Source organism: Microtus oregoni, unplaced genomic scaffold, assembly GCF_018167655.1.
Source record: "Microtus oregoni isolate MIOR12 unplaced genomic scaffold, Mior012 000007F_ref0000211, whole genome shotgun sequence".
NCBI lineage: Eukaryota > Metazoa > Chordata > Mammalia > Rodentia > Cricetidae > Microtus > Microtus oregoni.
In genome coordinates this window covers 3,782,095-3,796,873 of record NW_024543066.1, presented here as the reverse complement: position 1 = coordinate 3,796,873, position 14,779 = coordinate 3,782,095, and the positions used below count along the sequence as shown (strand labels likewise).

Below are 14,779 nucleotides of genomic sequence, written 5' to 3'. Positions count from 1 at the left end.
AAGTACTTGAGAAACACATTTGCTGCTGTTCCTATTTCTGGTAACGGGAATAAATAAGTTCACATACTTGGATACAAATACCACAGGCACATTTAGCAGGATTTCCTCCAAATCTTCTTTAATTGAATTGCAGACATTTTAGTGATTTTTTTCCCCCTTTAGTATATTTATGTTTCCTCCTTTGTCAGTACACAATGCCAAGCTTTTTTTTTAATTCCTTGGTAATTTCAAGCGTGTATATTAAATTTGGATCATTTTCATCCCCCATGACTCTCTCAATCTCTATCACTCCCCTCCCTTTCTATCCATCCTCTCCTGTTTTGATATCTTTGTTTTTAACTCACTGAGTTTAGTATTTAGCTCGTATATGCATCTGTGTCCTTCGGAAGTAACTGTGCTGTTATGATCTTAATCAGGAAAGCATCAGGCCATAGAATTGCAGAATGATCTGTGGGGGTGGACTTTGAATAGTGTTGAGTTTCCTAGAGACCGTCTCTCTTAAGTATATTATGTGTGTTGACCACGTTCACTTCACACCCTCCCCTTTCTCCACTTTCTTCCACCTGATTGGGCATCTTTCCATCCCTCAGCCCCCCTTCTGATTTCACGCCCTGTGTGTACATGTAAATGGCTTTGTGTATATGTAAGAAATCTAGAATCCACAAATAAGAGAAGACAGGATCCTTGCCTCCGAGTCTGGCTTAATTGACCTGCTTTGGTTTCCAGCGGCCTCTGCATTTCAGCAAATAGCCTAGTTTCTGTCTTCTTTACCCTTGCATAAGCTCCATGGCGTGGGCACACTGCATTTTCCTTCTGTACGGACCTCTGTGCAGAATCTGTAAGTCAGCTGTTGGGTATAGAACTGTAGAGCAGAGAGGTACAGGCCTCGCTGTGATTCTGACGTAAAGCCCTCTGGTAGCGGCATATCTGAGACAGGACTGTTCTGGGGTTTTTTTTTTTTTTTTTTTTTTTTTTTTTTGAGAAACCCTCCTACTGCTTTTGATAGCAGTTGGGCTGGCCCACATTCCCACCAGCAGCCAATGAGGGCTTCCTCGTATCCCGTCCCCACCAGCATTTGTTCCTTGTTTTCTTAGTAAGTACCATTCCAGCCAGGGTGAGAATCTCGGAATAGTTTTGACTGGAATTTCCCTGGTAGCTAAGGATGTTGGACATTTCATCGTAAGTTTGTTGACGTTTATAAGTTTTCTCCGAGATAGGATCTCACTGGGCAGCTCTGCCTGTCCTGAAGCTCACTATGTAGACCAGGCTGTCCTCAAACAGGTAAGGTGTGCCCCGCCACAGCTGGCCTGTCCTTAAGCGTTTAAGAACAACTGTTTATCTCATTTTCTTGTTTATTGATGGGCTTGTTTGGTTTTTTTAGTATTTATTCTTTTTAGTTCCTTATTCTGGTTGTCATTAACCGCCTGTTTGATATGTACCTGGCAAAGATTTTCTTCAGCAGTTTACTGTTTCCATTGGTTGTCCATTTCATAGCATCCCATTTACCAGTTCTTGATAGCATTTCCTGAGCTGTGTCTTTCTTTCCAGAAAGTCTCTGCCAATCAATGCCTGTGTCTTTTTTTTTAAGATTTATTTATTTATTATGTATACAGTATTCTCAGTATTCTGTCAGCATGTATGTCTACATGCCAGAAGAGGGTACCAGATGTTATTACAGATGGTTGTGAGCCACCATGTGGTTGCTGGGAGTTGAACTCAGGACCTTTGGAAGAGCAGGCAGTACTCTTAACCGCTGAGCCATCTCTCCATCCCAGTGCCTGTGTCTTAAAGTGTTTCCCCCAGCAGCTTCAGACTCTCAGCTCTTTAAAGTCTTTGATCTGTTTTGAGTTGATTTTTATACACAGGTTTCATTCTACCTATGGGGGTACCCAGTCTTCTTAGCACCGTTGTTAGAGAGGCTGTCCATTTTCCAGTGTGTATTTTTGTGCCTCTCTCAGAAAAAGCCAGGTAGTTACATGGATCTGAGTCTCCACCTGCTGTTTTTTTCATGTGCCTTACTGTTTTTATTAGTATGGCTCTATAGTGTACCTTGAAATCAAACACTGTGAACTCTGTTCCTTCTGCTGGGGATTGCCGTGATTCTCTGGAGTCTTTTTGCTTGTATGTCAACGTCAGGATCCTCCCCTGCTTCTATGAAGAATGCCTTTGGAACTTAGATGAGGACTGCAAATATCATTATAGTGATTCTGCATATTCATGCTAATGGAAACAACGTCCATTTTGGGGGAGCTTCTTTTTCAAATGGTTTTTTTTTTTAGAATTTTAAATTTTATCATTGTTGAGATCTGTATAACAAATCATTGTACAAATAGGATTCATTTGGTTTCTTTCTTTATTTGAATCAATTTTATTTCTTTATTTCTGTTTCTTCCTAGCTACGACTTCATGGCCATAATGAATAAGTGTGGAGAAAGTGGGTGTCCTTGTCACAGTTCTGCTTTGGGCAGCAATGATTTGAGGTTCCCCCACTTAGTGTTGTAGCACAAATATTAAAAACCCAGAGACAGATACTGGGGTTCAACCTGAAGATCAGAAAAGCACAGCAGCCAAGCCACTAGAGAGCTAGTTACTGCCTCATCCTGCCCTACATTCCTCTCTAATGCTGGGATTAAAGGCATGCACCACCACCGCCCAGCATTTATGGCTGACTAGTGTGGCTGCTGGGACTGAAGGTGTGTGCAGCCACTGCCTGGCTTGTATGCCTGACTAGTGTGGCTGCTTTGCTGCAGGCAAGCTTTACTTACTAAAACACAAATAATAGACCACCATGTGGTGTAATGTTGGCTCTCAGTTTGTTGTATATATCAGGTCTTTTATCATGAAAGGATGTTGGACTCTGGAGATGATGAAGTGATTTCCACATCAAAGACTGCTGATGTATTTATTGCTATGAGTATGTTGAAGCATAGTTGCATCCCTCGCATCCTTGCCCAGCAGAAAGGTATTGACTGCTGTTGTTGGGTCCTTGTGTGGTTTGGGTAGTGGCAGTGCTGGCTGTGTGAGCTGAACATGGCTGTGTTCTTCCCTTTCCTCTTGCATGCTGTCCTTGGAAGAGCTTTGATGTCGCTTCTCTGGAGGTCTGGTAGAACTCGGCAGTGAATCCTCCTGAGACTTTACTTTTAAATTTTTTTTCGTTGGGAAACTTTGTCTTACTAAGTTAGTCACATTGCTTGGCATGACTCTGTCAAGTTCTAAGTAGCTTACGTCTTCTCAGTTTAATTTTGATAAGTTGTGTGTGTTTCAGAATATGTCCATTTCTTATAGACTTGTCAGTGTTCTAGAGTATAGGTTTTCACACTGTGCTTGAATGGTCCTCTGAGTCTGATCGGTGTCTGTCTCTGGGTTAGTTTGGCTGAGGCTCTGTCAAACTTCCCTTTTCAAAGAACCAACATTTTGTTTCATTGGTTATTAGTAGTAGTTATTACTTCCATTTCATTAGCCTCTGTCCTGTTCTTGGTATTTCTGTCTGTTGAGTTTTGTGTTTGGCATGATCTTTCTCTTGAGGTGTATCATTAAGTTACTGAGTTGTGATCTCTCTGTGTTTCTCTCTCTCTCTCTCTCTCTCTCTCTCTCTCTCTGGGCATTTGTAACTGTAAACCATTGTATTCCTTGAGTTCTGATACTCTGTTTTTGATTTCATTGAATTCTGGGAATTTTTGATTTCCCTCCTGACTTCTTCTATAACTTATTCATCATTCAGTGCTGTGTTGTTTACTCTGTGTGACCTTTTGTGTTCTGTGGTCTCTCTCATTGCTAATTTCCTCCTTTGTTCCAGTGCAAACAGGTAGAATGCAGACAATTAGTTAAACTTTCTTAAGACTTGCTTTGATCCTCAGATTCGACCCATTTTGGAGAAGGGTCTATAGGCTGCCATGAGAATGTGCATCCGGCACTGTTTGAGTGGAATCGTCTTAGATATTTGTTTAATTCCATTTGATCTGCAATGCTCACTCTGATATTTCTTTGTTAGTTCTTTTGGTCCTGATAGCCTGTTGCTTGGTGAGCATGGGAACGGAAGTCTCCCGATACTGCCTAAGCGTGTGTGTTTACACCTGTGGTGTTTATATTTATGAAACTGCGCTCATCCTCTTTACCTCTCCTGACTTGCTCTCCATTGAAGTCTACTTTGCCAGATGTTTCAACTTGATTTCAAGTTCTGTTGCCTTAGAATGTCTCTTCCTCCCCTTTACCTTGATGCTCTGTTTGGCTTTGCGGGTAAGATATGTTCCTTTGTAGGCAACAGACAGATGGCTTCTGTTTTTTAATCCAATTTACTCCTCTTGTGTGCTTTGTTTGGATGGTTGGGGCTATTAACATTCAGAGTTAATATTGAAAGGTGTTTGTGCCTTCCTGACAGTTATAGATTCTATAACCTTTGGCACTTTGCCTTGCAAAGATCTCTGCTTGTTTGCTGTTCTAGTACATACTTCATTCTTCACTGTAGCCTCATGGCTATGTTTTTTTACTTTTCTCTTTGCTATGTAGAATTCCTTCAGGTATTTTCTATAGTACTGGTTTATTGATTATAAATTAGTTTGTGTTTATAATGAAAACTCTCTGTCAATTAAAAGGAATAGTTTTGATGGGTATAATAATGATCTGGCTTGCTGGTTAACCGTTTTTCAGAGCTTGTTGTATGTCCTCTCTGATTTTTCAAATTTCTCTTGAATAGTCTGCTGCTCTCTGATGGGTTTCCTCTTCTCTGTGACTTGATTCTTTTCTGTAAGTGTCAGTGTTAATTTCTTTGTTCTGTGTACTCAGTGTCTTGACTATAGGATGTACGAGGTGCTTTTCTCAGTATGCCTTTTCCATCTGCGTGACCCTTTCTTCTCTAGCTTTGCAGTGATTTTACTAAATGTTGTCTATGTCTTTAGCTCCAACTTCTCTTGTCTCCTATGCTGAAACAAGCGTCATATGGGTAACCAGAACAGCTGGTTTCTGTATCTGTACCTCGTTTTGACCCTCCTCCTTCATCTCCTCCTCTGTGCTTGTGAGTAAGGAAGTCATTAAGATAACTAACAAGTCAAAATAGAACAAGGATTTTGGGTGTGCAGCATTTACACCTGATTTATGGAATTAGCCTTCCACTGACGCAGACCATGTCTGACCAGGTGTAGTCCGGCTTCCCATGGGCCACATCTCAGGGTAAAAGGGAGACAGAGCCTCCGGAGACAGATGGGGACCCTCGCCGTGAGACCTGGCTTGCCAGCTAGGGTCTGTTCTATGAGAAGCGCTGTTTGCTGAGGATACATTCAGCTCTCCACCTCTGATTCTTTAGGGAAATTCAGACCAGAGGCCTGCCAAAGTATCCCAACCATTCCCCTCGATGCTTTCAAGAGAATTGATTTAAAAAAAAAAATATATGACAAGTTATATAATTGAAAGTTGCAGAAGTAAAACAAGTTGTCCCCTTTTAAGCATCTCCCTGCTTCCTCCCTTAAAGAATTGCTTCTCAAGAGATTGTGTCACAGAACTCTGATCCTTGCTTCTGAGCCTCATGCATCTGTTCTGCACCAGTTTCTCATTCTCAGGAAAATGGTTTGAAAATGTCAGCCCAAACGCAAAGCAGTTCACTGGACAGTTGAGAACATATTTGAAGACTCAGGGAAGACTAGGGTTGGAGTACCGAACACCTGGGCTGGGCCTTGGGGGTGGGGAGGGGCATTCTTGAAACGTGGCTCCTTCACACGTCCAGGTGGATTAATGCTTACTGCAGAAGTCTGTCTTAATTAACTCTTACCTATCATCCATCCATCCATCCATCCATCTATCTATCTATCTATCTAGGCAGGGTTTCTCTTTATAACAGATCTGATTGCTCTGGACCTGCTCTATAGACTAGACTGCTCTTAAAGTCACGGAGATCCACCTGCCTCCGCCTCCCCAAATGCTCGGATTAGTAGCTTACGCCGCCACACTTGGCGTTTTACTTCATTTTTGTTGTTTGTTTTCATCTGCTTTTAGGCAGGCTCTCGTGCAGTCCTGAGCTGTCCTTGGATTTTGACCTTTCTGTGTCCACCCCAGAGTTGGGATTACGGGTGCATGAAGGCACAACCCAGGGCTCCATGCTTGGTAGGCAGGCACTCTGCCAGCTGAGCTACATCCCCAGCCCTGCTTTTATTTGTTCATAAATTACTCCAGGTACAGTGGAGTTGCCTGATTAAGTACCACTCTGCCTCCAAGGACCACTAACAATGTGGTGAATCTCGGGGAGAGAAAGCTTCAGGCACTTAAGACCACTTAAAGGGGTGATAGTAACCACCTGCCTGCATGCTGTACAAGGAAGGGGCCTACCTGGTATTGCTGTGGTGGGATGTTCTAAAGAGGGGAAGAAGACAAAGAGGCCGGCATTTAACTGAGTGTGTCAGTCAGGATCTATGCTGGGAAACGGCCAAGTTAGCTCCTCCTCGTGTGAACTAACGCCAGGGCTGACTGTGCTCTGGGATGAAAGTACAGGCCTGTTTAACTTTTAAGGCCAGGGAGGGCGGTTTGTCAGGAAGTCTGTCACGTAGAAATTCTCTCCCATCAGCACTCTGTGGTCCTGATGACCCCGCTTGAGCACGTTCAGGACTGGCGTGACTTCTGAGACTCAGCACAGTGTGGCTGAGCGTGACCCACCGAAGGTGTTGCTGTTGTCAGTGAAATTCTAATGTGTGACCATCTGTTATGTAAAACTTGCCTTGCAGACACATGGCACTCAGCCCCAGAGGGCATATGTGTCTTTAAACTTAATGGGATAACTTAAATATCGGTGAGCTTATTTAGTTTTGAGCTTCAAAGAGCAATTTCAGCATAGAGGTATTTGGGCTTCAGGGATCACTGAAGGGACTTCTTCAAGCCTGGTCCTCTCTGATGTGTGGCATGGCTATGACAGGCCTCTGTCAACCTGGAGCAGTATGACCCAGGAGTCTGCACTCGTAATGTCCCCTGGGTCCACCCTCACCAACTCCCTGGGTTTTGACCTCAGATTGTGTGGTCACACCTTTGCGGCTAGGATGTCTTCTAGGGACTACTTGAACACAGGTGTTTCAACTCTCTCCTCCTCTCTTCTTCTAGGTATTTTAATGAGATGTCAGCACAAGGATTAAGACCTCGCACTGTGTCCAGCCCAATCCCTTACACGCCTTCTCCCAGTTCCAGCAGGCCTATATCACCCGGTGAGTGTAACCTCCACTACCAGGCAGTGTCTGGGGGATAGGGATTGGACCCAGGGCCTCACACAGGTTTAGCAAGTGCTCCCCACCGATTTTCAGCCTGCTCTTCTGGCATGTTTAATCGACAGCCCTGGTTGTGTTCTCTTCTATTTTGTGTTTTTCAAAAATAAGTCACTGTCAGTACTGAGTGTTGGCTTGAAGATCTTAAACACGAGAACTGTGTGTGTGTTGGGGGGGTATATTACTACTTTATTATTATTTCTCTTTCAACTCTTTTTATTTCTGTTGTTAAAATGTTCTGCAAGGCAATCTTACTACATTCGTGTAATGGTACCAAGATCTTCTCAATAGCTTGTTTGGATGTATCTAAATCAGGAATGGGCAGTAACTAGGTCTAAAAGCAGCTTTGTGTCCCCAGTAACAGTTGTGAGTGCATCCAGAAGCCAGATTTGGTTTCTGTCTTCATTCTCAGTTAAAAGGAACTTGGGCCACTTGGAAAGATGGGTGTGTGACATCTTTGCAAAGTGAAGAATTTCTCAGAAATAATGGTAAGGCTGTGACAGAGAGTCAGGAGTCCCCAGGTACCAAAGCCAGGACAGTGTGACCAATAAACACCATGGACAGCCATGACCTCAGCAGTGGGCATCAGAAACCGCAGTACTTCCCAGTAGTGTTATTCCCTAGCGGTTTGGGGACACTCTGATCTCTCCCATTGAAATTCTTACAATGTGTCCCTGTCCTTAAGCTGTGCTGTTTTCTGCTCAGCAGCCTCTGTGTGCAGATTTCCAGGTTCATCAAGGGTTAGTTGCTGTTGTTACTGTTTTATTCTCTAATGTATTCCTGGGCCAAAAGGTGAGGTGCATGGTTATTAAGATTTAAGAGAGAATAAAAAATAAGTTCCGCTGACTTAATATTACGTAATCAATAGGGCCCTGGGAAGATAGTTAAAAGAAAATACACTGATAACTTATTGAGGCCTTTCGGTCATCTGAGCTTTCAGTCATATGAGGGAGTCACCTCAGTCTGGTTTGCTCATGGTGGGATTTATAGCACAATGAGATGAAATGATATGTCCTTGTGGCTCAGTGCCAGATGGAAGATTGTCATCACTGTCCTGGATTCCCTTGATTGATTGATTGATTGATTGATTGATTGATTGATTGATTTGGTTGGGGTTAGGGTTAGAGTTGGAGGGCTTGGTGTTCACAGTTGAGAATTACTGGCCTAGAGCATCAGAAGGAAGAAAGAGAGAGTGGATGGATGGATGGATGGATGGATGGATGGGCGGGCAGACAGTCAAGCAATAGAGAAACTTTGAAGATTCATGGTTAGACCAAGCCGGTGCCTTAGGAAGACAAGGTGAAACAGCAACACATCTTTACTTAGTTAAACAAATCGAGCAAAAACAAATACAATGCGCCTTCACATAGTTAAAGTAGTATTCTACAGCAGAAACAGATGTAATACATCTTTGCCTGTGTAAAGTACTATTCCACAATGCATGTATGTATGTTTGTTTGTTTTTACCTGTGGATATGAAGTTTTCCCAACACCATTGAAGAGACCATTCTTGTCATCCTTTCTGCAGCTCGTGGCCGCCATCTAAAGGGTCATTTGGTGGACTACGACCACGTTCATGTCTGGGATTACTGTTCGACTCCTGTGCCCCATAGTTGTTTGTTTTTATGCCCCTTGCTACCCACCGTGCCCACTGAGTGGCCCCCCGCACCTTTGCGTGTCTGTTTTTATTGAAGAGTTCTCTAGAGGATACTAGACAATCCGGCTACAAATAATGCCGAACCTCATTGCCCTTGGTTGTGTTTCAGGCCTTTCGTACGCGAGTCATACGGTTGGTTTCACACCGCCAACCTCGTTGACCCGCGCCGGGATGTCTTACTACAACTCTCCAGGCCTCCACGTTCAGCACATGGGAGCCTCTCACGGTATCACGGTAAGTGTCTTTGCTGGGCACCCGCAGTAATAAGAGTGGCGGGGCTGCGTCTCCAGCACCCTGGCTGCCTGCCTGGCTAGCTTATGCCCAAAATAACAACACACAAACTGTATTCATTTAAACACTGCTTGGCCCATTAGCTCTAGCCCTTACAGGCTAATTCTCACATCCCGATCAACCCATCTCTAATAATCTGTGAGCACCGGTCTTACCGGGAAAGATTCAGCATGTCTAACCTGGCGGTTTGCTTCATCGCATGCCTCTGCCCGGGAGAGCGGAGCATGGCATCTCTCTGAGGCGTCTGTTCCCGAGAGGAGAGCTGTGGAGTCTGAGCTCACTTCCTCTTCCTCCCAGCGTTCTGTTCTGTTTACTCCTCCCACCTATCTTCTAACCAATGAGGGCCAAGCAGTTTCTTTTTATTTAACCAATGACCTTCCTCCATCAGGTATGAGGAACACTACCTTGTTTATCTTGTTTATGTTGTCCCAGCTAGTTCAGGAACCACTAATGATAAAGAAGGAACCCATGGCTTCCCCCCCCCCCCCCCCCCCCCCCCCCCCCCCGAGACAGGGTTTCTCTGTGGTTTTGGAGCCTGTCCTGGAACTAGCTCTTGTAGACCAGGCTGGTCTCGAACTCACAGAGATCCGCCTGCCTCTGCCTCCCAAGTGCTGGGATTAAAGGCGTGCGCCACCACCGCCCAGCAGAACCCATGGCTTTTATGACCCTTGTTGGCCTAGGTTCCATCCTCCTCAGCCCCGATTCTGACTTCGTTGGACTTGAACTGATATCCCAAACGGACCTGTTGTCCCTGTGTTCTCCTTACAGAGGCCGTCGCCACGGAGAAGCAGCAGTCCTGATAAATTCAAAAGGCCCACGCCTCCTCCATCTCCCAACACACAGAGCCCAGTCCAGCCACCTCCGCCACCGCCTCCGCCCCCCATGCAGCCCGCGGTCCCCACGGCAGCCGCCTCCTCGCAGCCTGCCCCGTCCTCGCAGCAGCATTTGGTGCACCCCTCTTCCCAGCCTTAATGCATGAGCTTAGTCAGAATTTCAAGTCGGGACTTGTCTGATGGAGCCGCCTTCTCAACGCCAAAGGCTTCCTTCCTGGCATATTTGGATCTGATGTGTTTGCACTGAGGTTGTCTAGCTGCCCTCCTCGTAGTGTCGTGAATGTTCGTCGGAAACGCAGCCGGTGTTGTGGGTCTACAACACTAACCAGATGACTTTCTTTCCATCGGTGTTTTACTTGAATCTCCGTGTCCGTCATTCCCTGGCTGGAACATTGCTATCTGGTATTTGGTCATAAGAAGCAGTGTGCAAAACCCCACACCCTACGCCCGGCCCCAGGGCTTCTCTTCTTGGCTTTTAGGTCTGTAAAATAGGAAGGGAAATCTTGTTTTAGATTGTTCCTCTGTGAACTTGCAGGAAATTACTAAGCTGTTAGTAACCCTCGTCCACCAGCTCACAGGGGAGTTTACCAAACTATCCCAAGAATTGAGCACTACAAGTTCAGACCTTTGCAAACCTAACTCTGAGTATAGGATAGGAAGTGAGATGGATCGGTGCCCACAACATGTCTAGTGTAGAGCTTTCTACAGACACACTTTTTACAGGTTGTTTTTGATGTAAATTGTCTCTTGTAAAGCAGCCTACAGAAACAAATCACACAGCTGTAGCTTCTCCCCCTCGCGCATGGGGAGATGCGATTCCTTTCCTTTCTCCTCCAAGTTAAGCCGCCTAAGCTGGTCCCCTCTGCCGTGAGCGGGTAGATGCCTTCCCTCTGGTCATCTTGATGGGTGACTCCAATGCTGGCCTACTGCAGGGGCCATGAGATTGTAATAGAGCCGAAATGGTGACCCCCCCCCCCTCCATTCTTTTGTGCTGTCCTGAGCCAGGGTGAGCAGGTATTTCCCAGGTACAAAATGCTCTTAGGAAATACTGTATGAAGTGTAGGTGGCATCTTAGCGTGATGGCCAAGGGGCACTTGACAGAGAGGAAGCGTAGCCAGCAAAGGAGCTCATTGGCCTTGCTGGCAACTCACGGTGCCCATTATAAGTTAGCCAGGAGAGCACCAAGGAGGTTCTGAACACGATTGCCATTCATTCAGCACAAATCACTTGGGGTGGAACACTTGAGTGGCTCTGTTACCACCTTCATTTCTGTTTGTCAGCCGTTACTTTGTGCGTTCGTAGTCAAGTGCTTTTTTTCCTGCCTGTGTTTGCATATTTATATATGCCGTGGATGAAAATAACTTACTAGAGAATGTATATTTTATGATGAGAAACGTGAATCTGTTGGATATAATCAGAGAACTGAAAATTAATTTATCAGTCATTTTTAAGAGTTTATGTTTGTGACAGCCATCTCCAATAGCGACTCCTCACGGAACACACTCCCGAGAACAAGGAAATACCCTGGTGACATTGTAGATACTTAATATTGTACAGCCTAGGAACCTCCATTTTTGCCTTCGAATGCATATTTAAGAGTTAACAGAATGAAAAAGGCGTTATGGGATGACAGTGTTGGATGGCATTTTAAGAACTTGAGGACAAGAACCACCGTAGGACCTTTCACCTCTTCTCTTCCACCCCTACACTGAGAATGTTACCCTCCGACGACCAGGAAGAAACAGTCGGTCTGTGAAAGTTTTATTTTTAAGGTGTGTGTGTGTGTGTGTGTGTGTGTGTGTGTGTGAGTGTGAGTGAGTGAGAGAGAGTGTGAGTGATGTACCGGCCATGGCCATGGTGCCGTTATCAGACCCGGGGTGGAGGCTGGTGCTGTCAAGGCGGTAGGTTTTCAATGTCAGACTAAACCCGGGCATTTCTCCAGCAACTCCCTGATCCTCTTGGTACATGACCATTCCAGGGAAATTCTGAGGCTAGGGCAGAAGAATTCTTCCTTCACGGTACAGTCTTGAGTTTTTTTTTATTTTATTTTCCCTGCGAGAGAAATTTGGTATGTGTTTACAAGACTTTTCTGGGATTGTAGATTTCACACTGCTGGCTCGCGGCTTATACTCCACCACACAAGTCCGTTCTGTAAAGATCTCTCCTCCGCTGCCCATCAGCCTAGTTACCTCCTAGAAGCACAAAAGTGAAGGCTCTGCCGTGCGGCAAGCAGAGCCTCTCAGAGCTAGGTTCTTGGCGTTCAGACTTGTCTTGGACAATGTCCCACAGATTCCTCTAGACCCATTCCTTCCCTCGAAACGTTCCCCTCACAGCACTTTTTAGCATAATCCAGTTGCTTCTCCCTGCAGGCAGCAAGACCAACAGAACAAACACTACACCTGAATTTAGGATACTTCGTGTTACTTTGGAAGCCGGCAGTGATAGGAAAGAGAAGGAGCTGCTGAGCCCCCAGAGACAGGAGCCTCCGTACTGCGGGAAACCCATCCTAGGTTGGTTGGGGCTGGACATGGCGTTTTGGGGTTCAGTTCCCATCTCTCACAGGCTGACTCTGGATTAAAATCAGTAGCCATCCTCAGCAGGTGAGAGCAACAGTACCTTCGGTGGCTCCACCTCCTGTCGTGTTGACAGAGACCCTCGGGTACCACTGTGCTGCTAATAGGTTGAGGGTCTCTTCCCAGATTCCCTCGCCTTCATACAGAACCCAGTCCACGCACCCAGCGCCTCTGGGCTCTGACCTGCTTTCTCTTGTCAAGCGTGCTGGCCTTCTAAACAGACTTCTAGACCTTTGGCCAATGTGGAAGTATTTAGGATTTTATGTATACGTCTTGGTTGATTGGAAAGGAGACAGATGGTGGGTGACCGTGGAATGAATGTGTGACCAGAATGTGGCTTTGACACCTCATGCTGCTGTGCCTTTGTCATTGGCTTCTGATTCGACCAGATGTAATTAATAATGTGAATTTTTGTTGATCCTTCGGCTGTAGGAAAGCAATGTGTACCCCCCCCCCCCATTGTTGGGTAGGGTAGACATGATCTTGCCCTGTACAAAGCTCTGCTCTTAAAGATAAACCCAGGAAGACAGGATAAAGCGTGGCGATGCGTGCTTCAGAAAGGGTGTTTTTTTAAAAGTGTTGGAGACAGTTTCCTGTGTAACTTTACCTTCTGTCTAGTACTTGTCTCATAGGATAACCAATGCTGACAGCTTGTAGTGATGACTACCAAAGACATGTGTAGTAAAGCTTCAATTTCCAACGATTAAAGAGCCTGCTGTTGACGCTGTTCCCTGGTTCCTTCTCAGGAGCCATTGGGAAGGACTAAAAGAGTCTTGGGGGTTTTTTGTTAAGTTTAGGTTTTTTTTTTTTTTTAATTTTTTGATAAAAATGTGTTAGCCTATCATTTTGGGGAGCATTTTCCGGAATCCTCAGCAGTTGTGATTACTGGCCACACCCAGGTTGCCTCTCCTTGAGTGATCAGTGGGATCCTCTGTGCGTGCTAGCATGGGTGCTGTGTGTGTGCACGTGTGCGTGTGTGCATTCATGCCTTAACTTGGGTTACTGCTCAACTTTGCTGTTCGACTCGGTCCTCATCATCATCAGATTGTATTGTGCATCTTGATCTGAACTTCATCCTGGCAAAAATAAAAAAAATAATAAAAAAAAAAGGTTGCAGGCGCCACAGGTTGGAACGCATAATGCATTCCTTCGGAAGACTGTCCAGTCAGATGCACCCTCAGTTGTTTCCACAGACTTTTATTTGGGACTTCGTTTGGAAAGACAGCAGACTGTCAAATGGGAAGATGTCAGCAAGGAAGAGAGGAGAGCCAGATGCTAGCATGTCCTCTGCCTCTGCACACCCATGTGCTCTGTGTGTTGTTCTGCTAGCCTGTCTACAACTTGACTAGCTTGGAGTTCAGGTAACGGTGGCAATCCTGACCTTCTCTGTCGGAGTTTAGAGAGACGTAAGATGTCCAGTTAATGTCTTATTTCCTTTATGTTGATCAGTCTTTAATACATGTGCTGACTCAGAAAACCTAAATAAAGATAATTTTTTTAAAATGTACCTCTTGAACCGTAAGCTTCCCTCTCGTCCTTTCTGGTCTTTTGAGTTGGAAACGGTCATTGTTTGGTGTTGGTTCCAGCAGACTTTCAAAGTAAAACCAATTATAAACTCTAAAGACATCCAGAGGAAGTAAACATAGGAAGATGGCATAAATGGGACTAGTGTGGGAAAAAATTGTGGATATTTTTCTGCACGTATGTCCACGTACTACATGAGTTCAGTGCCTGTAGAAGACAGAAGAGAGCATTGGATCCCTTGCAACTAGAGTTAGAGGAGGATGTGAGCTACATGGGGGTGCTAAGAACTGAGCACAGGTTCTCTGAAAGAACAACCAGTGCTCTTAACCACTGATAGGGCCCATGGTTTTGAACCTTTATAGAGTGCTTGCTGCCCCAATATGCTATATTTCAAGTTCAAACAGTAAACCTAGAGGTGTGTGTGTGTGTGTGTGTGTGTGTGTGTGTGTAATGGAAAGCTACCTCCCAAAATATCACATGGGGGCCCACATGCACAGGCATGCACCATAAGACATGTCAGTGAATGATGCATCAGCCTGAAAGCCTACAGTAATCTGGACAGCCAGGCTGTTGTGAAATGCTGTGTGTTGGACATGTATGTAATAGACCTGGTATGGATAAGCCTGTGACATCAACCCTATGTAAACATCACTCATTGTTACTACA

At 45.1% G+C, this 14,779-nt stretch overlaps 1 protein-coding gene across 1 annotated transcript in view; it reads left to right on the top strand.

Annotated features, from left to right (window-relative positions):
• Positions 1–14,099, top strand: part of Ccdc6 (coiled-coil domain containing 6) — a 93,669-nt gene extending 79,570 nt beyond the window's left edge. The window contains exons 7-9 of the mRNA XM_041655744.1: positions 7,078–7,178; positions 9,002–9,126; positions 9,952–14,099. Of these exons, the coding sequence (XP_041511678.1) occupies positions 7,078–7,178; positions 9,002–9,126; positions 9,952–10,155 (430 nt within the window). The 3' untranslated portion in view covers positions 10,156–14,099. The remainder of the gene's footprint in view (positions 1–7,077; positions 7,179–9,001; positions 9,127–9,951) is intronic.
• The last annotated feature ends 680 nt before the right edge of the window (positions 14,100–14,779 follow it).